Source organism: Molothrus aeneus, chromosome 27 (assembly GCF_037042795.1).
Source record: "Molothrus aeneus isolate 106 chromosome 27, BPBGC_Maene_1.0, whole genome shotgun sequence".
NCBI lineage: Eukaryota > Metazoa > Chordata > Aves > Passeriformes > Icteridae > Molothrus > Molothrus aeneus.
In genome coordinates this window covers 2,231,576-2,258,823 of record NC_089672.1, presented here as the reverse complement: position 1 = coordinate 2,258,823, position 27,248 = coordinate 2,231,576, and the positions used below count along the sequence as shown (strand labels likewise).

Below are 27,248 nucleotides of genomic sequence, written 5' to 3'. Positions count from 1 at the left end.
AAACACTTTGTCTCTCATCACCAATAAGTGTAAAGTTATGAGCCTTGTAAGAATGTATAAAAAGCATAAATGCTAGAATAAAACCAGGTTTGAAGCCTTCTGAAAACGGAATGTGCTGCTTTGTATTGTTTCTGTCTCAACTACAACAAGAGGGGAGGCAATAGCAGAGGTGCACAAAGAACCTGGTGGCTTCTCACAGTGAGGTTTTTGCTGATTGACCCCAGATGAGCTTTGTAAAAATGTATAAAAAGCATGAATGCTATAATAAAAAGAGGTTTGAAGCCCTCTGAAAATGGAATGTGTTGCTTTGTATTGTCTCCATCTCAATTATGACAAGAGGGGAGGCAGAGGTGCACAGAGAACCTGGTGGCTTCTCATGGTGAGGTTTTTGCTGATTAACCCCAAATTTCTGGGGACTGGCAGAAGCTGAGGAGGAATCCTGCACAAACACTGAACTACAGGAAGCCACAGAGCAGAGGAAAACCCAGCCAGATGGTGGTGGATGCCTTGGGACATCTGTGTTCACTAAAGTCCTCTGGAAATCACAGCCTTGCCTTATGAATGCTGAGTTATGAATGAGCTGTTTCCTATTCCGCCCACTTGGTCTCTGAGGGATCCCTGTGGGATCCCAAAAACCCCTTCAAACACAGCAGCACTCAGCTCTGAGCTCAGCCTCCCCCTCAAAAAAAAAACCAAAAAGCAGCTCAGGACCATCCCCAGCAGCTGGGAACTCGGAGCTGCAGGGAGGGGTAAATCCCCAGAGGCTTTGGGAAACACCCCAAATGTTTAAAATCCAAAGGCTGCTTAAGCAGAGGCCACCAGCAGAGCCAAACCCCTTCTCTGGAGCCTGGATGGGGCATCCCAGCCGCTTGTACACCTCAGATTGGCCACTTGAGTGAGATCATCTCGGGTTTGCTCCCTGATTTGCTTTGGTTTTTTATTCTTTGATTGATTGAGTCTCAGCTGTGAGCCCAGGCTTTGCTGGTCATCACCAAACCCAGCAGGTTCTTGCAGGGTGCCCCCTCTCCACCCTCACAGCAACATTCCCTCTGCATGAAAGTCTGAGCAGCACCAGAAGTTTCTGGGAGCCCAGCACCAGCTCCATCCCAGCTCCTGGCACTGAGTTTCTCCAAGGAATGTGGTGGCCACATCAAGGAATGTGGTGTCCCATCAGCTGAACTCCACCAGCATGCAGAAATGTGCCTGGCATGGCTCAAACATGATCCCAAAAGTCCAACACAGCTCTGGGTGCAGACACACCCCTGCCCTGCCACCAGTGGTGTCCTTTGGATGTGACAGGGCTTGTCTGTCACCGTCACATTTTCTGAAAAATCTCTTTGCCCAGGATTTTGCTCCTGGGAAGCTGAGAAGTCTCAGAGAAAAATGAAAACAATATCACCTGACTTGCTTCTCCTGTGTTTTGCTGCTCTGGAATGTGGTTTGGACATTGTTTACCAACAGGTGATTGTTTCATTGGTTTCATGAGAATTGTTTTTACTTAATGGCCAATCACCATCCAACTGTGTCAGGGCTCTGGAGAGAACACGAGTTTTTCATTATTATCTTTTAGCCTTCTGTAAGTATCCTTTCTCTATTCTTTAGTACAGTTTAGTTTATATGTATATAAACAATATATATATTTATATATATATAAACTATATATATATATATATAGTTTACTTTAATATTCTTTTATATAGTATAGATCATAAAATAATAAATTACCCTTCAAGAACATGGAGTCAGATTCATCATTTCCTCCCTTTGATGGGGGTCCCAGAAAATCCCACACTCGTCCAGCTCCCTCTGTGCCCCAGGGACAGGAGTCCTGCCCTGCCAGGTTGAGCACCAGGGAATTCTGTCCCCATGGAGGTACCCCCTGGAACAGCTTCTGTGCTGGCTGTAGGTGCGAGAACCTCTCTGGGGGAATGTCACTCCCTGCCAGGCTGTCACTGTCCCCTCCCTGGGGACTGTCACTGTCACAGACATCTTTTATGGAAGATCCTTTCCTTAGGATTTTTCCTCCTGAGAAGCTGAGAGGCCTCAGGAACAAAATGTAAACATTGGTTATCTGCTGCTGTGGAATGCAACAGGTGCATCTGGGATTGGTCTCATGTGGTTGTTTTTAATTAATAGCTAATCACAGCCCAGCTGGCTCAGACAGAGAGTCTGAGCCGCAAACTTTTATTATTCTTTCTTATTCTATTCTTAGCCAGCCTTCTGATGAAATCCTTCCTTCTATTCTTTCAGTATAGTTTTAATGTAATATATATCATAAAATAATAAATGAAGCCTTCTGAAACATGGAGTCAGATCCTCATCTCTTCCCTCATCCTGACCCCTGTGAACACCTTCACATGTCACTCCCTGCCAGGCTGTCCCTGTCCCCTCTCTGGGCACTGTCCCTGCCAGGCTTTCCCTGTCCCCTCCCCTGCCAGGCTGTCCCTGTCCCCTCTCTGGGCACTGTCCCTGCCAGGCTTTCCCTGTGCCCTCCCCTGCCAGGCTGTCCCTGTCCCCTCTCTGTCCGAGCTCAATGGCTCACTGTGTGAGCAGTCCCCGAGTGCCGGGGGATTTCCTCCTGCCCCGGGCTCTGCTGCTCTTGGCTCGGCTCCACCTTTCCAAGCACAAGTGAGGTACTGTGATGTCCCCGAGGCCAGGGGAGCCCGGCAGAGCCAGCTGGAAAAGCTTTGTGGGATTTGGGGAAGGAGGTCACCCCCAGCCCGGGGGCAGAGCAAGTCCTGCCCCAAATCCATCCTGCTGCCAAATCCATCCTGCTGCCAAAGGGATGCCCTCACTCCAGCCTCTACAGAGGCTCCATGCCTGCCTGGCACCTTTGTTTTGCAGAGATAACCAAAAACTCTACAACTTTGTGAAAGTTGTGAAGCTGGTATGTTTATTACAGTGCTGGATGCATGTGGAGATCACTCTCCTTAAAAGACATGTGTACTTCTGGGAATTCAGGTCTCTTTTTATCCCCCTCTCAAATACATACGTATACAATTTCACAATAGGTTCATACATATTCATTTTTATGAATTTCGTGTGACATTTGCTGCTAGTTCTTCTTTATCAGAAAGAATTCCTAGGTCAGGTTGAGCTGCTCTTACAGCAGTCTCTGCCTCTCTCTATCACCCTTTGTCTCTGCCCCCTTATCTCTGTCCTTCACTGAAGCAGTTTCTCTGAGCCTAGGCTTTGCAGTCAGGCTACATAGCTATGTTTTCTAACCACAGACTCAAAGATGTACATTTCACCTAAATCAAAATGGATTTCTACTTTAGAGAATTTCTACTCTGTCTCACCTTCCAGCAGCGAGGCTTGGATGTCACAGGAGCCTGGGAATTGTCCCGTCTCTGACCCCAAGGATTGAGCTGTGAGGGCTGGACATGGGCATGACTCAGGGCTGGTGAAGGGGGTGGTGAGAGGTCCTGAGAGAGCTCTGTGGTTTGTGGGGGAGCTGAATATCCTGTGTGTGATTCACACAGGTCAGCTGCAGAGCGACGAGGGTCTGCACTGTCAGCTCATACCACACTTGGCAGAGTCATAGCCTCAGCTTGGGGCCAGAGCTGTGTGACTGAGGGGTCATCTGGGTCCATTCCTCCTCATCTGGGTCTGTTCCTCTCCATCTGGGTCTGTTCCCTCCATCTGGGTCCATCCCTCCTCACCTGGGTCTGTTCCTCTCCATCTAGGTCCATCCTCCTCATCTGGTTCCATTCTCCCCATGTGGGTCCATCCTCCTCATTTGTGTCCATCATCCTCATCTGGGTCTATCCTCTTCATCTGGGTCCATTCCTTCCTATCTGGGCCCATTCCCCCTCATCTGGATCTGTTCCTCCTCATCTGGGTCTGTTCCTCCCCATCTGGGTCCATCCCCCTCATCTGGATCCATTCTCCCCATCTGGGTCCATTACTCGCCATCTGGATCTGTTCCTTCCCATCTGGATCTGTTCCTCCCCATCTGGATCCATCCTCCCCATCTGGATCCATCCTCCTCATTTGGGACCATCCTCCCTATCTGTGTCCATCCTCCTCACCTGTGTCCATCCTCCTCACCTGGGTCCATCCTCCTCCTCCTCGCCTCCTCACCTGTCCTGTGAGGCAGTGACAGCCAGGAGGAGCAGATCCCCGTGGGGCGATCACCAAACCCACCAGGTTCTTGCAGGGACCCTCCTCTCCACCCTCACAGCAACATTCCCTTTGCCTGAAAGGTCTGAGCAACACCGGAAGTTTCTGGGAGCCCAGCACCAGCTCCATCCCAGCTCCTGGCACTGAGTTTCTCCAAGGAATGTGGTGCCTGGGTCCCTCCAGGCACTCCTGCTCATGCTGGGCTCAGGGGGCTCCCCAGGAAAGCTGCCCCTGAATCCCTGGGAGTGTCCAAGGCCAGGCTGGACAGAGCTTGGAGCACTCTGGGACAGTGGGAGGTGTCCCTGCCCATGGCAGGGGGTGTAATGAGATGAATTTTAGGGTCCTTCCCAACCCAAACTATTCTGGGATTATCTGATGAAGATTTGGCCTTTTGGCTGTTCCTCTGACGCAAAGTGGTTCAAAACCAAACCTTGCAGGCATGGGAATTCCTGAGGATGTGGGAGTTGGAGAGCAGGAGGATGGCCTGGAGCTCATTACTGTGTTCACAGTCATCCCTTTCCCTCCTCCTTGGGCTCAGCTCAGGTCCCATTTTGTGCCCAGCTCAGGTCCCAGTTTGTGCCCAGTCACCACCACAGCTCCCAGGTGTCCGTGCAGCATCACCTGTGCAAAGGTGGGGCAGTGCAGTGCCCCCCCAGCAGGAACCTGCACCTGGGGCCCTCTCCTGTCCCTTCCAGGATGGGTGATGCCCTCCTGGAGCAGAGCCTGCTGGGGATGAGGGATAGCACGAGTGGATCAGCAGCTCCTGGTCACCCAGGGCACTGCAAAACATCTCTCATGGCAAATCCAGCCCCCTCTCTACCTAAAAACCTCCAGCTATAAACATTCCAGACCTAGCTAAAAACATTCCTCTCTTCCTAAAAACCTCCACCTCTAGCTAAAAACATTCCAGACTCCTCCTGCCCAAATCCAGCTGAAAACATTCCTGACTCCTCTTGCTCCTATCCGCAGCCCCACTGTCCTCACTGACCCCGAAGCCTTCCTCCCCCATCCTCGCTGTGTCCATCACTCTGGAGGGCAGAAGGACAGAGTTCAGGCAGAGGAGAAATTGTTGGATGACCCTCTGTCCCTCTCTGTGCCTGGCTGCATTCTCCTCCTGACAGCCCTTGGTGCCTCTCCAGAGCTAAACATGGCCTGGGGATGGAATTCTCCCAGTTCCAAGGGCTGCTGGGCCAGTTCAGCCTTTGTGAGCACCACAAAATTCCCTGGGACTGGAGCAGAGCTCCCATGTCCAAACAAAGGGCTCTGGAAGCTTTTGTGCAGCTCAGGAGTTTTGTGCAGCTCAGGAGTTTTGTGCAGCTCGGGTTGTTGGCTGTGAGCTGGAAACTTTAGACTCTGTGATATAATGAGTCAGATTCTCATTTTCTGTTAATAACCCACAGCACTGTTCTGGCAGGGTCACCCAGCAATAAATCAAATGGGAATTCATTCCCCTTTGGAAGCTCTTCCACGCTGCCAGAATGCTGCAAGGAGGTGGGGCTGGAATATGAACCTGGAATATGAACCAGAAATATGAACCTGGCCCAAAGAGGCTTTTTCTACCCCTCCAAGGGAGCCATCAGGCCTGGGATCCACTCACGGGATATGTTTGCTCCATCCCTCCATCTGGCAGCTCAGGGAATGTGCTGTGTGAGCCAGAAATATCAGAAAATCACAGCAAAATAGGGATGGAAGCCCTCAGTCTATTCCCAGGGCTGGGAGAGCTAATGAATCATACCTGAAGGGTTTTTGAGAGGCTTTTGTCTGGCCTGTTCCTAAAGATCTTCCAAGGTCTCGCTCCCTCCAAGCAATCTAGTCCAGAGCTCAGCTGTTCTTGCACTGATGTCCACCACTAAGATTCCTTGATGATATTTAGGACTGGGATGTTCAATTTGAGCTGTCAGGACTTGGAAAATCAACATTCCCACCCTCCTTCCTGCAGCCTTGCTGGTTTTGAGGAAATGCCACCATGCCCCCTTCTTGATGTTCCATTTTTCCTATTGAAAAACTGATTTTTTCAGAGTTTTTTCCCCCTCAGAAGCAGCATTTTTTAACTCCTGAAACATGGACAGAACACCTGGGATCCCCAGGAGTGCATCTGCAGCTGGAAAGATCTGGATGCACTTGTGGCCCTGTGAAATCCCTGCCCTCCCTCACTTCTTCCTCACCAGCACAGCAAAACATTCTTGGTTGCTGCTGTTGGAAAATCCTGGTGAGAGCCAGGTCTGGGTATCCCCAGAGAGCAAGGATTGTCCCATTCCAACCAAAATCAATGGGAAAATGCCCAGAAACTGGACTGGAAGTGACACAGAGATCAGCAGACATCAGGAACCCCCATGGATGTCTGAGGGATGTCTGCACCTCTGCTGATCACAATGCCAATGTGGATTATTAAATATAAAATATAAATATTAAATATAAATTATATTAAATATAAAATAAATATGTATAAAACATATAATAGATATAATATAAATTTTATAAAAATTTACTATATTCTATATAATATATTGTATTTATATATAATTTATATTAAAAATCTATTTATATTGACATATTACTATTATACTATTTATAAAATTTATACATATGTTTGGTATACTTTATACATCTAGAATATTATATAAAATATTTTAAACTTATATTATATATAATATATAAAATAATATAAAATATATATAAAAATAATATATTTATATATTTATATATATAAAAATATAAAATAAAGTATAATATAATATATGAGAAATATATAAATATAGTATAATATAATAAATTATCTATAATAAATATATAATATAAAATTTGTATATTATATATCATATATAATATATAGAATATATAATATACAATTTAAATAAAATACAAATATAATGTGTATATATATAAATATATATAAATATATAATATATATACTAATAAAATATAATATAGAAATATAGAAATATAGAAATATAGAAATATAGAAATAAGTGGGGTTTAAAAAATATATTAAATATAAAGCTTGCCACCAACCCCAAGCTTTTCCCACCGCATGGATCCACCTGCTGCAGGACCAAAGCATCTGGCAGTGCCCCCATCAAGCCAAGCCAAGGCAGACTCACCAGCCCGTTGCAGTTGCTGATGGCCACCTTGGAGCTGAGGTACTGGTCCTGCAGGTGCCCGGCGTAGTGGCAGTCCTCGTGGAAGTCGTGCTGCCAGTCCATTCCGTCCCGCTTCCAGTACTCCACGGTGAAGTGCTCAGCCAGCAGGTTGGAGTGCAGGGTGAGGTTGAGCAGGAACTGGGTGTGGTGGGCAGAGACTTTGTAGAAGACCTGCTGCTCCGAGGGCTCGTAGGGCAGCGAGCGCCGCGGCCGCGGCTTCAGCTGGCGGCGCATGTCGAAGGTGAGGAAATCGCCGTTCTGGTCCACTTGGATGGGGAAGGCGATCTCATAGTGATCCAAGCTGGAGAGGAATTCCTCTGGGGAGGGAAGGACATGCATGGGAATGGCAGCCTGCAAGGGGAGTTGGACACCCAGCAATGCCAGCCCGAGTGCAGTGCAGGTGGAGGGTCGTGGTCCTGCCACAGCATTCCAAAAATTGGGATCCCAAGGCTCTGCCCAGACTGCAGGATCCTGGGTGTCCTGGATTGACAAGGAAATTGTGTTCTATTTGCCATCTGGATGGCAGTTGTCTCTGTTCAGTGGGCAGTTTTTCCTTATCTGTTCCACACCCACTCCTCCCTCAGGGCAGACACCTGCTGATAACAGCCATTGAATGTCCCTGCATGGCTGATGAGAACTACAGCATCCCATTGGGAGATGGGAGCCCAGAGGGAGGAGCCAAGCATTCCTGCCTGGATATAATCTGGAGATCCTGGAACACCAGCACAGCTTCTGCACTGGATTCCCCACTGGATTCCCCAGAGGAACAGCAGCTGCCTCTGCCACTGGATCTTCAGAGGAAGATTCCACCCTTCTGCAGGATCCCTGCTCCAGCAGAGCCACCCCTGACACTGCAGGAGGGCTGAGCCACAATTCCAATGGCCCTGCTGCCAACACCCTGACCCACAGGGTGTCAGGCTGGGTTCTGACTCTGGCAGTGTTGGTTTAGTTCACTGCATTGTTTATTTTATCCTTTTATTTTCTTCCCTATTAAAGAACTGTTATTCCCTGCTCCCATATCTTTGCCTGAGAGCCCCTTAATTTAAAATTTATAGGAATTTGGAGGGAGGGGGTTTACATTTCCCATTTCAGGGAGGCTCCTGCCTTCCTTAGCATACACCTGGCTTTCCAAACCAAGACACAGCCTCCAAAGGGAGTTGGCCACCCAGCAATGCCAGCCTGAGTGCAGTGCAGGTGGAGGGTCATGGTCCTGCCACAGCATTCCAAGAACTGGGATCCCAAGGCTCTGCCCAGCCTGCAGGATCCTGGGAAATTCCCCAAACGCTGCAGCCTGCAGAGCCTTAGGATAGCAGTTTTTGGAATGTAGCTTTTTCCTCTGCAGGTGATGGAGAGGAAGAGCCTGACCCAAAGGGCTCTTCAGGACACCCCAGTTGTGCCTCTGGACCTGGAGTATCCCAAATCCTTTCATCTCCACTGGGCAGAGGGAATCCCAGTTTTGCAGAGTCCAGCTCTGAGCTTTGGAGGGTTATTTTAACCTGGATCTTTCCAGGGACAGACCCAGCACTGAAGTCTCTTCAAAAGGAGGCAGAAGGAGCCTTGGGGTGACAATGACTCAGGGGAAAATTTTATTTAATTTTCTCCCTGTGGATTCCTCAGGACATCTGCAGCTGCCACAGGGAGCTGCTGGCTCTGAGAACACAAAACAACAGCACCGCCCCAACCACCCCTGCAGTCAGAGCTGCAGGGGCACGGAGTCCTTGAAATGCCAATCTTGACATCAAAATAAGAGAGAGGGAAACCAGAATTCCTCCAGTGGTGCTGAAAATGAGCGGGAGGAGAAGTCAGACATCCCAATTCCCCAGCCAGGTCTCTGCCTGTGACCCCAGCCTGCCTTCCCAGCTCCCTGGATTGGTTTTTATCACCTCAGCCTGGCTTAGCAGCTCCTCTTGGGGCCCTTGAGCTGAGCCTGTGTGGTGGCACCCAGGCTGTGCTGTGACAAGGTCACTGTCCCCAGCCCCTCCACCTGTGCTGGCACAGCTCTGCAGGCTGCCAAACAAACTGGCACCCTGTAACCTCAGCAGAAACTCCTCCTTTTCAAAGGAAAATGTCCCAGGGACCGCGAGATTGGATCTGAGCAGAGATCTGGTGCTGGAGCCCTGGCTGCTGAGAATTTCAGATTTTCTGTGCTGCCAGGCACTGAGCCCCAAGAGAACACTGCACTGACCTGAGGCCGTGGAGAAGCTTCCAAAATGGAATGACAGAGCTGGGATTGTGGGTGTGGAGATTGAATAGAAGTGTGTGATACCACAGGGTGGGAAACTTAGAGTGGAAGGTTTTAGAATACAGTAATATATATAAAGCAAGATGGAGGTTTTAGGGTGGAGGCTGGTCCTTCTTCTTCACCTTCTTCTTCACCTCTTCCTCCTCTTCTTCCTCCTCCTCCTTCTTCTTTCTTCTTCTTCTTCGTCAGCTTCTTTTCCTCCTCCTCCTTCATCTTCTCCTCCATGGGTTTGGGTGGTTTTGTGTAATTGGATAAAAAAGTCCACGTTATGAGCCATGGGTGGTTGGTTATTGGGTTAAAAGTAAAAATAATTTAGGTGTCATTTCTTAATTGGACAGTTTATCCTTAGAAGGCCTTGTAGAGAGAGAGATGGGGCTCCATTTTTAGTTTGTTAGAGTGAAGTGCTGTAGAGCTCAGGGTTTGTGAGACTGTGACATAGATAAGAACTGATAAACATCTGAGTCTGAACAAGAAACACTGTCTTGAGTGCTTTCAATCTCGACCCTGACAGAGGCAGAAAAGAAGCAAAGGAACTGACAATCTGGCTCTGTTTGACAGCCCTCAGCCCCAGAGACTGGAGCTGAAAATGGGAAATATCCATGTGCTGGACCAGGACAGCTCCTCCCCACTGAGTGTCCTCTTGAACCCCTCGTGCCTGGAGGGCTTGAGCCTCCTGAGCTTTCATTGGAGGAGATTTTCCCTCTGCTCCCTCTGGAAAAGTCTTTCTGTGCTTTTTGCATCCCACTTGTTGTTGTTTCCTAAGCAAGCAGGAGGGGCCTGGCTGCTCCAGGGTGGCTGAATTTTGCCAGCCCCCACCTTCAGAGTTTTCCCAGCCATCAGAAACTCAGCCAGCTCCAAACTGCACTCTCACCACAGGGCAGCACTGGAAAGTTTCCTTTTCCTCTGTTTTCCAGTGTGGGAGCCTGACAGAGTGGTTTCCTTGGCCACCAGGAATGGGACAGCCTTTCCACCCTCTGGGATTAGGGCTGAGCTCCCATCCTTCCCAGCCATAAACACTCCTGGCACCTCTGAGTTGCCAGAATTAGTTATTAGGGTTCTAAATTCCCATGCTCCAGCTTTTCCTCCATCCCAGCACCTCCCTGTGATGGGGCTGGGCAAACAAGGGTGACTTTTTGCACTCAGAAATTACTTCAGGCTTGGAAAAATTTGCTGTTGGAAGTGTTTTGTTTTCCTTTTTGCCTCTTTGCAATCCACGTGGGCTTGAAAAAGAGTGAATCAGAGGGTGTTTTGTGCTCACTGTGGCTACAAAGCACCTGGGACTGGGGGCTGGAGGCTCTGATCCTGACCTGAAAAGCACTTCCAGGAGGAAGAAGTGGCTCACAGGATGATGTGGCTCCCTGATCACCTACTGAGAACTTTGTTTCTTTCCTATAACCAATGCACAATGTGTATGTTAAGTGAATGTAAATATCTTGAAAACATATAAAAGCAACATGTTGCTGTAATAAAACTCTTGCACCCTTCTGATGGAGTCGTGGTACTTTGTGCTGTGTCGTGCTGTATAATGACACCGTCCCATCCCATCCCATGGATCCCATCCCATCTCATGGATCCCATCCCATCCCATGGATCCCATCCCATCTCATGGATCCCATCCCATCCCATCCCACCCCACCCCATCCCTACCTTGTGACTGGAAGGGGAAGCCAGGGAAGGTGCCCCCGGCCAGGCCGAGGGTGAGGGTCCAGGTGAGGAGCCTCCAAGCTGTGGCCATGGTCAGCGCCGCTCGTGTCGGAGCAGGGAGATCTGTGCCGGCTGGGAGGGCGCTGTCCCCACATGTCTCTCCCTCGGCCACCCCTTATGTCCAGAGAGGAGTCCCGGGTCCCTCCGCAGGCATCCTTGGCTGCTCCGTGCTCTCCTGAGGCTGGCGGGGGGTGGCAGTGCCAGGCCAGCACCGCGGGGTCAGCACGGGCTCGTCCCCAGCCCCGGCATCGCCCCTGTGGGGGAGTGTCACAGACATTTTATGAAAAACCCTTTCCTTAAGATTTTTTCTCCTGAGAAGCTGAGAGGCCTCAGGAACAAATTGTAAACAACAGTTATCTGCTGCTGTGGAATGCAACAGGTGGATCTGGGATTGTGGTCTCATGTGGTTGTTTCTAATTAATGGCCAATCACAGCCCAGCTGGCTCGGACTCTCTGTCTGAGCCACAAGCCTTTGTTATTCATTCCTTTTTTTTGCTATTCTTAGCCAGCCTTCTGATGAAATCCTTTCTTCTATTCTTTTAGTATAGTTTTACTATAATATATATCATAAAATAATAAATCAAGCCTTCTGAAACATGGAGTCAGCTCCTCGTCTCTTCCCTCATCCTCAGACCCCTGTGAACGCTGTCACAGGGAAGAGAGGCATGAGTGAAGGGATGGAGGAGAAGGACTCGAGGCAGGCAGGGGAATGAGGAAAGCGAGATCCTGGAGAAGGCAGGAGTGGGATGGAAGGAGAGGAAAAGAGGAGAAAAGGATGGGAAGGGTTTGAGGGTGGATTATCCCCATCAGCTCTTTACTGCACTCCCAGAATTCTCCCAGCTGGTACCTGCGGAAAGGAGCTCAGGATCAATGGGAATCCTTTATCCTGTGGCAGCACCCTCTGGGAAAAGCAGCCCAAAGAGTGCCCTGGGTCACCTGATCCCTTAAGAGAGCAGGAAATAACAGCACTGGCAGGGGCGTGGTGAGCAGCAACCCAGAAATCCTCTCTGGGGCTTCCTTGATTTCAAACACACTTTAAGGACCGTCACCGCACTGAGGGAAGAGCACTCGCTCTAAAAGTGTACTGGCTGAACCTAAAAAAGTGATGGAAAACAAAGAACCCATTCAGGAAACTCACCCTCAACCCTATCCACAAATGGATCCCGAGATTCCAATCACATTTATTCTTTAAAACGCTCTGCTAATTGCTCCGGTGAAAGATTCCTGGCTCGCAGAGAATTTCCACTGAGTCTGAGGCGATTACAACAAACTCGAGTCGTGCTGGGGACTTGCACAAAGCCACAAAGCCTGTGGGGTTTTCTTCTTGCCCACCCACTCCATGAGTATGGGATGAGTGCAGCACATCCCAGAGAATCCCAAATATCCCAGCGGTGACGCTGCAGGGCATTGCAGGGTTTTGCAGCAGCCAAACCCAAACCTCCCTGCAGGGGTGGCAGATCCCACGGGCTGGAGCAGGGCTGGGAAAGGCAGGATGAGCTCCCCGGGATGAGCTCCCAGGAACGGCAGAATGAGCTCCCCGGGAACGGCAGGATGAGATCCTTGGGAATGGCCGGATGAGCTCCCTGGAAAGGCAGGATGAGATCCCTGGAAAAGATGGGATGAGCTCCCCAGGAATGGCCAGATGAGCTCCCCGGGAAAGGCAGGATGAGATGATGAGATTCCCAGGAAAGGCAGGATGAGAACCCCGGGAAAGGCAGGAAGAGCTCCTGGAAAAGTGGGATGAGCTTCCCGTGAAAGGCGGGATGAGCTCCCAGGAAAAGCAGGATGAACTCCCCAGGATGATCTTGGGAAAGGCAGGATGAGCTCCCCAGCAATGGCAGGATGATTTCCCGGGAATGGCAGGATGAGCTCCCCATGAAAGGCAGGATGAGCTCCCTGGGAATGTGGGATGAGCTCCCGAGCATGGGAAGAGGCTGGAGATGGGAGGAGGGTGCCTTTTGCAAAGGTGTCAGCAGCCAGGGCCTGTGTGTGGTCCTCATCCAGTAGGGAAACGCTTAACCCCTGCCTTGCTGTGCTCTGGGCTGGTTTAAACAGCCCAGGGCAGGGAAGCTGGGTCCTCCTGGGATCTGCCCTGCTCCCCTCCGTGTCCTTATGGGAATCTGAATCCCTGAAAGTGAATTTCTGCTCCTGTTTTCCCATCTTTACTGTGCCATGAATGGTATTTGTGCTGCAGGAATGACACCCAGCACAGCCCAGAGGTGGTGTAGGGGAAGTACGAGGGGAAATCCAGGAGATGATTCCTGCCCCAAATTTATCATGGAAATTGCAGACTGGTTTGGGTTGGGAAGGACCTTACAGCTCAACTCATTCCACAGAGGCAGGGACACCTTCCACTGTCCCAGGGTGCTCCAAGCCCCATCCAGCCTGGCCTGGGACACTTCCAGGGATCCAGGGGCAGCCACAGCTGCTCTGGGCAACCTCACAGAGAAGGATTTCTTCCTAAAATCTCATCTGAATCTCCCCTCCTTCAGCTTAAAGCCATTAACCTAAATTAATGGGTTTTTTTCCCTACTAGTCAGAAAGAGTGGGAGATGAAACACGCAGCTTTAAACACAATTCAGAGTTGCACAATTTAAAGATTAAAATAGATTAAGATTTTTCACTGCTTATTTACAGTTAAGAATGGCCAAAGATCCTCAGTGAGTCCTCAGCCTGGACTCCCCGGTCCAGAAAGAAAATTTTATAGTTAAGAATTAATAAACAACCTCAGGACCAAAAAGTGAAGAGTCCAGACTCATTCTTCAGTTGTGCAGGCCAAAGCAGAGACATCCTGCACATCTTGGGGCAGCAATTACCAACAGCAACCTGAGATGGGGGGAAGAGGGTTGGGGCAGGAATTCTGCCCTGTTCCACCCCAAAAAGAGAGGATGCTGAGATCTGGTGACAGCATCCCCTGGGGTGCCACAGCAAGGGCAGAGCCAGGGCCAGGCAAAGCACGTGGGGGCTGTGGGAATTGGACTGGAAAAGGGAGAAGTTGCAAGCAAAGCTCTCTCCTAAAGCATTTTTCAGCATGAAAAATCTCCCAAAGCTCGAGATTCCAGCTTTTCTTTCTTGTCATGGCTCCAAAACCCACGGAGCCCAGCTGAAGTGTTGTCAAAGATTGCAAGGCAAGATGTTTTCCATTACCATCTGTATGGCAGATTACCTTTGTCAAGTGGGCAGTTTGCCTTATCTCTCTCTCTGAGTGACCACAATCACTCCTCCCTGGGGAGGGGACATCTGCTGATAACAGCCATTGAATGTCCCTGCATGGCTGATAAGAACTACAGCATCCCAGTGGGAGATGTGAGCCCAGAGGGAGGAGCCAAGCATTCCTACCCAGATATAATCCAGAGGTTTGGAGACACCAGCACGGCTTTCTCCACTGGATTGCCCAGAGGAACAGCAGCTGCCTCTTGCCCTGGATCTTCAGAGGCAGAACCCATCCTTCTCTACAGGACCCCCTTGCTCCAGCAGAACCACACCTGACACTGCAGGAGGGCTGAGCCACAATTCCAATGGGACTGCTGCCAACAGCCTGACCCACAGGGTGTCAGGTTGGGTTCTGACTCTGGCAGTGTTGGTTTAGTTCACTGCATTGTTTATTTTATCTTTTTTTTTTTTTCCCTATTAAAGAACTGTTATTTCCTGCTCCCATATTTTTTGCCTGAGAGCCCCCTTAATTTCAAATTTATAGCAATTTGGAGAAGTGGGGAGGGTTTACATTCTCCATTTCAGGGGAAGCTCCTGCCTTCCTTAGCAGACTCCCGTCTTTCCAAACCAAGACAAGTGTATTTTCTCCTGGGCTTCACACGACTGATTTCCCCTGTTTTCCAGCTGTCAAACCCTTTTCCTCCAGGCTTCCCATCCTCCCCCCTCCTCTCTATGACCCTCCCCTGCCCTTCCCAGCCGCTCAGCATCCCCCGGAACCGCAGCCGGGAAGGAGCCCCAGTGCCAGGAGCCCGCAGCCTTGACCTTGGGGGAAGGAGACGCGTTGGGAGCAGCGCAAGGCAGGAATTACAACTGCAAAAAATTCCTGCAGGCTGAGCTGGGGGAAGGGCCAGCTGTGATCCCTCCCTGCAGGCAGCAGGGAAAACACGGCCCCTGCCCGGTGGGGCTTCATTCCCAGAGCCCGAGGAGCGGGAGGAGCACCTGGGGGAAGGTGTTCTCCTCACGGGTGGATCCTTGTACCTCTCCCCATGGGTAGATCCAGCTCTGAGGAGCAGGAGGAAGGTGTTCTTCCCATGGGTGAATCCCTGTTCCTCTCCCCAAGGGTAGATCCAGCTCTGAGGAGCACTGGGAGGAAGGTGTTCTCCTCCCAGGTGAGTCCTGCTCCTATGGGTGGATCAGGCTCTAAGGAGCAGGAGGAGCACCTGGAGGAAGGTGTTCTCCAGACAGGTGAATCCTTGCTCCTCTCCCCATGGGTGAACCCGGTTCTGAGGAGCAGAAGGAGCAGGAGGAACATGTTCTCCCCACAGGTGGATCCTGCTCCTCTCCCCATGGGCGGATCAGGCTCCAAGGAGCACCCAGGGGATGGTGTTCTCCTCACAGATGATTCCTGCCCCTTTCCCCACAGGTGGATCACGCTCTGAGGAGCATCAGAAGGAAGGTGTTCTCCTCACGGGTGAATCCTGCTCCTCTCCCCATGAGCGGATCCAGCTCCCAGGAGCAGGAGAAGCACCCGAAGGAAGGCCCAGGAGCCTGAGGAACTCTGGTGCTTCCATCCCTACCAAGTTTTCCATAACCTCACTGTGCAGCTCGCAGGATGATCCTGAGGATCGCAGAGCCCCGGTGGGGCACAGGGGTGCCACGGGCCGGGCTGGACAGCTCAGGGACAGCTCAGGGACAGCTTGGGTGTTGGGGAAGATGAAACAGGAAAGCCGTATAAATATGATTGTCTGGCAAAAGATTTTGAGAATATAGAAACTATAAGTGAGATTGAAATGAAAGCAAGCTTTGGGATCCCTCAGTTACTGAACAACGAGAAAACAATGGCATGGCCAGCTGAAGGTGATCCCCTTTTGATGGAACAACACCCTCTGCTTGCAGACAGCTCCAAGGGTCAGAGCAGACCCTGCCAGCTTGGCAGAAGGGGCCCAAAGAGGAGTTTTTAGGGTTTAAAATGTAACACAGTATGGTAATGTAGTGATTCTTATAGGCTGTATGGAAATGCTATAGGATTTGTATCTTGTACTAGATTGGTTAGTGAGAATCAGAATATTCAACACAGAAGATGATTTATTGTATTGGAATGGGAACTTTGCTCTCTTGCCTTTTACTCTCTCACCCTCTCATCCTCTCTGCCCCTCTCTTCTCTCGGGCCTGCTCTGAGCTGTGCCTGGCAGCTCCCAGCAGGGCCCTGCACCCAGGCCCTTTGCAATAAACCCCAGTTCCAAGACCAGAAGAAGATTTATTGTATTGTAACAGTAACCTCACCCTCTGATCCTCTCTTTTACTCTCTCATTCTCTCTTTACCACTCTCTTTATCTCTCTCTCCCACTTTGGGGCCTGCTCTGAGCTGTGCCTGGCAGCTCCCAGCAGGGCCCTGCACCCAGGCCCTTTGCAATAAACCCCAAGTTCCACGACCTGGCTGCAGAGATCTCTCATCTCTGTCTGTCTCAACCGTCCTATCCCTGACACTCCTACACTTGGGGACAGCTTGGGGACACAGCGTGACCTCTCCAGTCTCGTGCCTCCCTCGCTTGGGCCGCTTCCGATCTGCTCCTTCCCAAGGAATTCGCTGTCCTTGGCAGCCTCGGCTCGGGCTGACGCTCCCAGCTCCCGGTGCCAAGGGTGGCTTTGGCCCAGTGAACCCGAATGACACCAAGGGGACAACGCCACCACACCGGGGGACAACGCCACCACAGCGGGCAGCTCAGCTCCTGCCACCCCAAACACCGCCGGGAAGGAAGGGGCTGGGAAAGGGGTGAAATTCCAGCTGGGATGGAGCAAGGAGAGAGAGAAGAGAGAAGAAGGAGCGGGGCAGATGAGAGCTGCTCCCAGCTGCAGACAGAACTCCCCGGCTGCTGGGCCGGCTCCAGCAGCGCAGGGGAAGGTAATAGGAAGCAGATGGGCGATGCTCGGGGCCAAGAGGAAGGTTCAAGGTGCCTCCTAGTGCAGGGAAGAGGAATTTAACTGCTTTTAAAGATGCAGGACCCAGCGGCTTCCAGGTTTCTCATCCAACTTTTGCAAATTATGAGCTCAGGTGTCCCTTTCCCTTATTTTTCCCCTTTTTTTTTTTTTTTTTCTGAGGGAGAAATAAATACAAACACAGATTTCTGCTTCCAGCCTGCCCCGGGGGGAGGAAATGCTTTTAGTGCACCCCCTGCCAGGCCTTCCACTGACATCTTTCAGACGTGGGAGAATTGAGAGCTCTGGGAGCAGTGGAGAAATGAGAGCAGCACCCCAGTGGGAGCACTGGGAACAGTGGGAAGAGTGAGAAAGCAGTGGGAAAACAGTGGGAGCAGGACCCCACAGCTGCACCACCCCAACAGCATTTCTGGGCTGTGTTATTTTAAGGAATGAAAGCCTCAAGGTTCTTTTATTCTTGTGTAAAACGGGGAATTGACACCACCCTATAACCATATTGGGATTATCTTAGTGCCACATCTCACAGCTTGGTCCCTTTTTGGCCCCAGGTGCCCCCTGACCCTCCCAAGGGGCTGCTCAGCCCCACAGCAGCCCTGGCAGCCCCTACAAACAGCACCACAGGGGTTTCTGCTCCTCCAGCTGCTCCAGCCTGGGAGTTGTTCCACCAGGTCAAGGTTTATCTCTGGGGGAAGAGCTCTGAGCCCCAGGCTGGCCCCACAGGCCTCATTTTCTATGGAATCCAACTTAAACACAGCAGGGATTGCAGGGGATTAGCATTTGGGCTCAGGGGCTGTGCCAGGGCAGACAGGGCACTTGGCAGCAGCAGCAGCAGCAGGGTTTTCAGGCTTTCTTGAAAAAAGGACCCACATGGGTCCCCTGCTACCCATGGTGGGCTCTCTCCTGCTGCCCTCCAGGACACACAACAGCCCCTGAGTGCCTGTAGCTCCTGGGTGCTGCTCCTAAAGTCACCAGAAGAACAGTGCCCCTGTCACCTGCCATCACTGCTCTGTGCAGGTGATGCCTCAGGTTTGAGCTTTTCTATGTTTCAGGTTCTGTGCTGCTTTAGTCTGTGGGTCTGGGTTCACATGAGGGGATGGGGAGCTCTGTGCACAGAGCAGGGAGACAAAACAATTCCTGCTCCAGCTGGGGACCAAGGACAAATGATCCAAATCTCAGCCCCAAGAGCACAAACAACGTGGGCTGGAGAGAGAAAAACAAGGATGGGGCTGCAATTGGACAATGAACTCCAATATGCAAATGGAGCAGAACTGATCAGAGTGAGAGACCCTGTGACCTGTTGTGCATTTTGGGACCATTTTGGTTCATCTTGGCTGTAACCCTGGCAGGGCTCTTGTGCTGCCCAAGGTGGATCCATTGAGGCCTTTTAATAAATCCCTGCTTTATTCTTTAACTCCATCTAGTCTCTGTTCTAGCTCAGCCTTCACAAGGCATCAAAGGCCACAGGTTTTGCCTGTAAAACCTCAGCTGGAATCAACTTTCACCCTTCCAATGAAGACATTTTTCCTCATATCCAATCTGAACATCTCCTGGGGCAATTTGAGGCTGTGTCCCATTGGTTGTTCCCTGGGAGCAGAGACCAACCCCCCCAGCTGTCCCCTCCTGTCAGAGAGCTGTGCAGAGCCAGAAGGTCCTGCCTGAACCCCCTTTTCTCCAGGCTGAGCCCCTTCCCAGCTCCCTCAGCTGTTCCTGGTGCTCTAGAATTATCAAATCAAAGATTATGGAACATCCTGAGCTGGGAGGAACCCTCAGGGATGATCAGCCCAGCCCCTGTCCCTGCACAGGCATCCCAAGAACCCCACCCTGAGCAGCCCTGGGAGCTCCTGGAGCTCTGGCAGCCTTGGCACCATTCCCTGGGGAGCCTGGGCAGTGCCCAGCAGCCTCGGGGGGCAGAACCTTGCCCTGAGCTCCATGCCAAGGCCCGGCCCAGCTCCAGCCCTTGCTGGGCTCCTGTCCCTGTCCCAGAGCAGAGCTCAGCCCCTGCCCCTGTGCCTGCCCTGGGCAGGAGCTGCAGCCCCCAGGAGCCTCCCCTCAGTCTCCTGGGCTCCAGCTGAACCAGCCAAGTGCCCTCAGCTGCTCCTCAGCCCTTCCCCAGCTCCGTGTCCCTCCTTTGGCCACTCTCCAACAGCTTTGGCTCCTTCTGATCTCGTGGAGCCCAAAGTGCCCCCAGCACTGGAGGTGAGGCTGCTCCAGGGCAGAGCAGAGTGGGACAATCCCTCCCTGGGCCAACCAGTGATGTTCAAACCCTTCTCATCATCTCTCCATCCCTGCTCCTCCTCACCCCTCTCTCTGCACACCCCAGAGCCTGGCAGGGGCAGGTCCTGCTGCATTTCTGTGTTTTCTGGTGGGGTCTCAGCCCCTGCATCCCCGGGGCTCTGGGCGTTCCCTGCATGCTCAGGCACCTCCCAGCTCCCAGCTGGCAGCTCCGGGCAGGTCCCTGCATGTTCCCGGGGATGGAGCACACAGCCCCGCTCCCCCTGCAGGGCAGAGCACGTGGGGGATGCAAAACTGTCCCAGAGACCTCCCCGGCTTCCAGCAGGAGAACGTCCTGATAGTCCCGACAAAATATTTGGCCGGGCTGCCAAGTGGAAAACATGCTGAGCTGCAGATGGCAGAAGTCTTCCCTGCAGTCATCTTGCCAGCACGACAGGACTTCCACTGGGAAGTCATTTCTCAGCTCTAGGGCAGAACCAGGGGTTAAACCCACAGAAATCAGTATTTTTTTTTGCTGCCAGGAGCATCTGCAAGCTGCGAGAAAAGGGTTAAAGTTACAGGTCTGCAGGACACAAAATAAGAACTTGAGCCATAATCTGCTTTGCTGCTCCAAGTGTGGCCTCTCTGAGGCCACGGCGAGTGAGGAATTAGAAACATGGAGTTATCCCTGTTCCCAGAACACTGCAGCCTCCAGCCCCGGGGTGGCTCCTGCCTGCACAGCCACCCTTGGGCTGCCCTGCAACCCCTCTGCTGGCCCTGCCACCAATCCCAGCTGGGGCAATGCCACCTCTGCTGTCCCTTCCCTGCTGACCCCCAGGATGCTCAGTGCAGCCCCCCTCTCCTTTTGAGGGCTGATTCACCTCCCCTCGATAGCTTTCTTTGCACACCCCAGTGACTGTGGCTCCCATTTCAGCTTCCCAGGAGGGGAAGTGCCATTTTCACACCGTTAAAATCAGATCCAGCCCCATCCAAAGGCGCTCCCCAGCAATGAGGGAAATGCAGACCGGCACTGCCAGTGTGACCCTGAGAGCTGAGGGCTCTGGGGTCTCTGTGTTGTGTTGTGATTTCAGGGTGTACCCCAGAACCTCGGGTCCCTCTCTTGATAATTCCCTCCCAGGTGTGTCAGTCACCTCTCCTTTCCCCTCCCAGCACTGTCTGTCAGTCCTGGAATTCCAGAAGGGATTGGCAGATCCAAAGGATGCCCTCTACCCCCGGGGGCATTGGGCCATCCAGGTGTCCTTTGTCCCTTTGTCCCTCCCCTCCTGTCCCTGCTTGGTGGCTCCCTGCCCCTTCCCTGCCCCTCTCCCCGGGGTTCAAAGGAGCAGCAGCCACGGGCTCAGGGAGTTCTGTTGGAGCTGGTGCTGCATTCAGAGGCCAGAATAAAGCTCTGGATCCAAACCCTCCAGCAGAAGCGACTCCTTTCCTTCACCATCCCCTTAAAGCTTCTCCACAGAGGGAAACCTGAGGAGCAGCCACTGTTATGGGGGGAAGCTCCATCCCAGCACCACCAGAGCTCCTGCAGGCCTGGACTTGTCTGCAGTGCCCAGCTGCAGCACCCAGGCAGCCAAAAGTGTCCCTGGGGTGAAACACCACAGATGCCACTATTTGGTTCAGCAGCAAGAGCCAGACAAGCTCAGGCACATCCTGTCTGCAGTATTGGTAATATTCCAATATCTCTGTCCCCCTGCCAGCACCCCAGTGCCAGCCTGGGTGCCAGGGGCACACTCTCCCTGCCTTTGGAGCACCAGCTCCCTCATCCAGGCTCTCTGTGGTGCTCCACAGCCAGCCCTGGCTGGGCACACCCTGCATCCCTTTGTACAGCAGCTTCACGGGGCTTTGGGCTCACTCCAGCACTGTGTGGGAGGAGGATTGGTTTTTGATTTTTTTTTTTTCCCAAAAACACAATAATTATTTTACAGTCAAATCTATTCAGTGCAATCCTGGTGAGGAAAGAGCTGAACCCCCCGCCTCGCTCCTCTCCAAAATCTTTAATTTTGCCAGCAAAGGGGCAAAAGGAGCTTGTGGCAAAGCCAGGGCAGGGGGAGGAGAGCTGGGAGCAGCGACCTCGCTCTGACACCGCCTGCTTGGCTCTCTGGAAATCCTATCCCTGTGTTACATAAGGACCTGGCCCTATCTGGAACGCCGGGGTCATTGCACTTCTCCAAGTGTGGTAAAATGCTCGGAGGTCCTCAGCAGGAAAGCAGGAGGGAAGTGCCAGCTCTGATCCTTGGGACAGGAGCTGGGCCCGGGGCAGGGCTGGAGCTGCCAGGGCAGTGCCACAACTGCAGCCTGGGGGAAGCCGGGCACTGAGAGTCCCTGCACTCCCATCCTGGGACTGCTCCTGCTTTCGGGAGAGGACTCCACCAGGCAGGTCCACTCTCAGACGGGACTTATGCAATAGTTTGGAGCCTCTCCATGTGACCCAGACTTGCTGGCGCTCTGCCACCGCTCTCCTCGCTGGCTGCAGCCAGGCACAGAGCGGCGGGATTAGAGAGAGGCCGGGCTCGGCAGTCATTAACGGCATTAACCCGGTGCCAGTCATTAACGGCGTGCCAGTCATTAACAACGGCATTAACCCACTGCCGGGCATTAGCAACGGCGTGTTAGTCATTAACCGAGTGCCAGTCATTAACGGTGCATCCCCGACCACACAGGGACACAAATGTCCCATGAGTGAAGGGACACTCGTGCCACCCACATGCACCCAGGGCACAGCTGCAGCTGCTTGGGTGCAAGGGGATGGGGATAGACGGAGTTTTAATGTGGATTAAAGGCTATTTGCACATGGATACATGTTATCTGCATGTGATGACATGTTATCTGCATGAGGATACATGCTATCTGCATGGGGATACATGTTATCTACATGGGGATAGATATTATCTGGGCATGGATACACGTTATCTGCATGTGATAACATTATCAGCATGAGGATACACGTTATCTGCATGGGAATACGTGTTATCTACATAGGGATAGATATTATCTGCACATGGATAACACATCATCTGCATGATGATGGAATAGATCTTATGGAACAGATCATGGAATAGATCTTATAGAATAGATAATGGAATAGATCTTACGGCATAGATCATTGAACACATCTTATCTGCGTGTGCACAGACATTATCTGGGCATGGATACTCATTATCTTCATGTGATAACTTGTTATCAGCATGAGGATACATGCTGTCTGCATGGAATAGATCTTATCTGCAGGGGCACAGACATTATCTGGGCATGGATACACGTTATCTGCATGTGATAATGTGTTATCAGCATGAAGATACATGCTATCTGCATGGGAATACACGTTATCTGCATGGGGATAGATGTTATCTGCACACACTACCTGCAGACAGGTCTGGTGCCCACCCCCCTGTGCCCTGCCATCCATGGAATACAGATATTCCATGCACAAATGCCATTTTTCTACCCTGCATCTCCGTGGTCACCTCTGCCCCCATGAAATACTCCTTCTGTGCGGGGTTCAGCACAGCCAGGAGAGAATCCAGACCTCCTGGGCCTGTGCACAGGCAGCTCTCCCCGTGCTCCTGCTGCTCCTCCCGGCACGGAGCAGCACCAGGGCTCTGCCAGGAAGGGGCTCCGGGAAAGGCCGGGAGCGCTCACACCTCGGAGCGGGCAGGGAAGCAGAGGCAGACCCGGCCACCTCTGCCCTGGCAGGGCTGGTTCATCCCCATCCCGGGACTGCTGGTTCCTCTCCATCCCTGCAGACCTGGCTCCTCCCTCCATCCCAGCAGGGCTGGTTCTCATCTCTCCATCCCAGTATGGCTGGCTCATCCCCATCCCAGCGTGGCTGGTTCTTATCTCTATCCTGGCCCTGCTGGTTCATCCCCATGCAGGGACTGCTGGCTTCTCTCTCCATCCTGGCAGGGCTGTTTCCTCTCCATCCTGGCACTGCTGGCTCCTCTCTCCATGCCGGCACTGCTGGCTTCTCTTTCCACCCTGGTACTGCTGGCTCATCTCCATCCCGGCACTGCTGGCTCTCATCCCCATCCCGGCAGGACTGGCTCTGCTCTCATTCCATCCCGGCACTGCTGGCTCTGCTCTCATCTCCATCCCGGCACTGCTGGCTCCTCTACATCCCGGCAGGGCTGGCTCATCCCCATCCCGGCACTGTTGGCTCTGCTCTCATCCCCATCCCGGCACTGCTGGCTCCTCTCCATCCTGGCAGGGCTGGTTCTTATCCCCATCCCGGCAGCGCTGGCTCCCGCAGCTCCCCTCCAGCCGTGCCGTGCTTACACAACCCAACCCCGCGGGGCACCGAGCCCTGGGCTTGCATAAAGACAAACAGCCTCGTGTGCCAGCAGCAAGCTGGGCTCACCTGCACAACCAGCCCGGCCCACTCCAGGAAGGAGCTGCTCATGCTGTGAGCCCCAGCTGAGGCAGAGTTATGTGGTTGGTGCAGCTCCAGCTCCCAAGCAGCTGTCACAGCTCTCACACTGAGCGTCACACCCAAAATTTGGCTCTTTGTCAGCCAGGCTGCAGGACAGGGCCATACCCCAGTCACAGAATGGTTTGGGTTAAAAGGGATCCTAAAGCTCATTTAGTTCCATTCCCCTGCCATGGCAGGGACACCTCCCACTGTCCCAGGCTGCTCTAAGCCCTGTCCAGCCTGGCCTTGGGCACTGCCAGGGATGCAGGGGCAGCCCCAGCTGCTCTGGGCACCCTGTGCCAGGGCCTGCCCACCCTGCCAGGGAACAAAGACATGTTTGGTTATCAGGCTGGATGTGCCTCAGGGGAGGGCACAGTCCCCCTAGAGCCCCTGTCACCAGGTGCCACATCTTGTGCACCCACAGCCTCAGGCTGGAGCTGGAGAGACAGGAGAACTCTGCTGAGCTTCCCAAGAAAAGCCTCTGAGGTGACTCCTGCTGCCCAGCAGAGCTGGGAGAAGCACTGAGGGACCTGTAGGGCTCAGCAGCTCTTTCTGTCACTGTCACAGCACAGCCTGATCCAGCACTGCCCCAGCAATGGCCCAGCCCTGCCCAGGGGGGTGGATCCACAGCACGGCCCAGCTCCAGCTCCCCTCGGGCTGAGCTGATCCTGCCCGGCTGAATTAAAGAATAAGTGATGTTGGAAGGGTCACGAGGAGGTGTCTGGTCCCATCCCACTCCCAGAACTGAGTTCCCTTTGTGTCAGATCAGGACCTCAGAGCCCAGCCTGTCCCAGAGGGGCACAGGAGGAAATGCAGGGGGCTGTGGAGTGGGACCCTAAAGCAGCAAAGCCAATTTGGACCTGCCTGTCCTCCCAGGAAAGCAGAACCAGTCAGAGAAGGGATGGCACAGAGAAAGTGTCCTTCAAGAGCAGGAAAAACCAGGGAGGGATTTGGTGACAGCGAAGGTAACAAGGCCATGGGATCACCCCCAGGGTCCCCTCAGTGCAGGGCCGTGACCATGGCAGAGACACCCACAGCCCCCAGGACAGCTCACCCTGATACCCTGGGTTTTAGGCTTTTCTGTTCTGTTTTGGTCTGCAGTTTTAGCTTTATATTAAGGCCATATATATATATAGAGATATATATATATCTATATATCTATATATATATATCCTATAACCTATATATATCCTATATATATCCTATATCCTATATATATCCCATATATATATATCCTACATCCTCTATATATATCCTATAAATATATATATGTCCTATATCCTATATATATCTTATATATATAATCCTATATCCTATATCATATATATATCCTATAAATATATACCTATATGTCCTATATCCTATATTTATCCCATATATATATATCCTACATCCTCTATATATATCCTATAAATATATATATGTCCTATATATATATGTCCTATCTTATATATATCCTATAATATATACATATATGTCCTATATCTTATATATATCCTATATATATAGGATATATATTAGATATATGTAGGATATAGGATTTATACTAGGATCTCTTCACAGGGTGGTGAAGACAAAACAATCCTATTCCAGCTGGAGACTCAAGGACAATCCCTTCAAACTCAGGCTCAAAGCACAAACAAAGTGAAAAGAGGAGGGTGGGCAAGCAAGCAGGGAGGATGAAACTTCATCATTTGAAGCTGTTAATTGGACAATTAACAATACAATTGTTGTTAACTGGACAATGAACAATTGAACAATAGTTAACTCCTGTATGCAAATGGACTAAAACTTATAAAAATGTGAGATCTGGTGGCCAAGCCCTTTTTGTTTCCATTTTGGAGCCATCTGGGCAGAGCCACGACTGTGGCTGTGGCACTGCCAGGGTGTGGCCTTGGAAGGCATTTCAATAAAATATCCATTTTATCCCTCTGAACTCCATCCAGCCTCTGTTCCAGCTCCTCAAGGCATCACCCCCATGCAAGGGGAGCCCTGCAGGAGCAGGGATGCCCCGTGTGGGATGAAGCCTTGCAGAACTCTTCAGCTGTGGGATCCCTTGCAGACCTGCAGATTGTGTCCTGGCTCCTTGGGAGCTCCAGGAGATCTGCTGGGCAGAGATTTTGGGCCCTTTTCCCCTCCCTGCAGGTTCTTTACTCAGGGAAATGTGGCCCAGATGCAGTTCCTTCCTCCATGACCAGGGAATAAAGAGTTCCTAACCCTGAGAGGACTGAACTCATCCTCTGCATTTACATTTTGGTCAAAGCCACTTCCCAGCAAGGTCACAAATCCCACAGGAGGAGGCCAGGACTTCACCTGCCAGTTTAGCTCATTTGGGACCAACATTTAGGAGTGTTTGAGTTCAGAAAGATTTGCAGGACAGCACAGGAATAGATTAATTGTAAGTAATTCTTCCTTTTAAATTAAGCAATAATATAAGAGTAGGAAACACAATATTCATAATTGTGATAAACAGAAGTGTAAAGCTGAGGGTGTCCCATCCCTGGAAGCGTCCAAGGCCAGGTTGGACAGGGTTTGGAGGAATCTGGTGCAGTGGAAGGTGTCCCTGCCCAAGGCAGGGGTGGGACTGGATGAGCTTTAAGGTTCCTTCCAACCCAAACCATTCCATGATTCCATGAAAGACTCTGAGTTGTCAGACATGGAACGTCCCAAGCATTTCCCAGCCTGGGAGGATGCAGAGGGTGAGAGAGGAGGAGCAATGGAGCAGCTGGATGGACACCCTGCACTGATGTTGCTCCACTGAGGTCAGACAGAGCTAAAACATTCCAGCAGTTTCCCAGTGGAGACTCTCCCAACCCTTCAGCTGCCTGCAGACTTCACTGAAGGCCCTCTCAGTAACCAAGATGGGAAAGTTGGCTTGGATGGTGTCCCTTTAAACCTCCCTCAGTGCTGGAAAGCAGGGCTGCATCCAGGCTGGTGGTTTTCCATGTGTCTGTGTCCTCCATGGGGTCCGACCTGCTCACAGATTCCTGGGAAATGTTTGTAACTCCTCGCCCTGCAAACATTTCCTACAGTGGTGGGGTCAGGCAAAGACCTCTCTGCCTTGGGTGTCTTCAGCACATCTGAGCTGACATCCCCCAGCCAGCTGCTTCTGAAAACGTGATGGGTTTGGTGCCAGTCCTGTTTGTTCTAAGCTCATCTTGTGTTAACCCAAGTTCGAGGCAGGGCAGGACGTGACAAACACATCCTGCACTGCTCCCAGCTCAGGAGGAACTCATTGCTGGAAACTTGGCAAGAAAAGTGGGGTTTGGAGTCGGGGGTTTCAGATAAGCTGGAGATAAGGGAATCATGGAACGATCCT

General features: G+C 51.6%; 1 protein-coding gene across 1 annotated transcript in view; it reads right to left on the bottom strand.

The window, feature by feature from the left end:
* ADAMTS10 (ADAM metallopeptidase with thrombospondin type 1 motif 10) overlaps positions 1-11,241 on the bottom strand; it is a 63,446-nt gene extending 52,205 nt beyond the window's left edge. The window contains exons 1-2 of the mRNA XM_066566198.1: positions 11,152-11,241; positions 7,224-7,579 (exon numbers count right to left, since the gene is read on the bottom strand). Of these exons, the coding sequence (XP_066422295.1) occupies positions 7,224-7,579; positions 11,152-11,239 (444 nt within the window). The 5' untranslated portion in view covers positions 11,240-11,241. The remainder of the gene's footprint in view (positions 1-7,223; positions 7,580-11,151) is intronic.
* Positions 11,242-27,248: the final 16,007 nt, after the last annotated feature.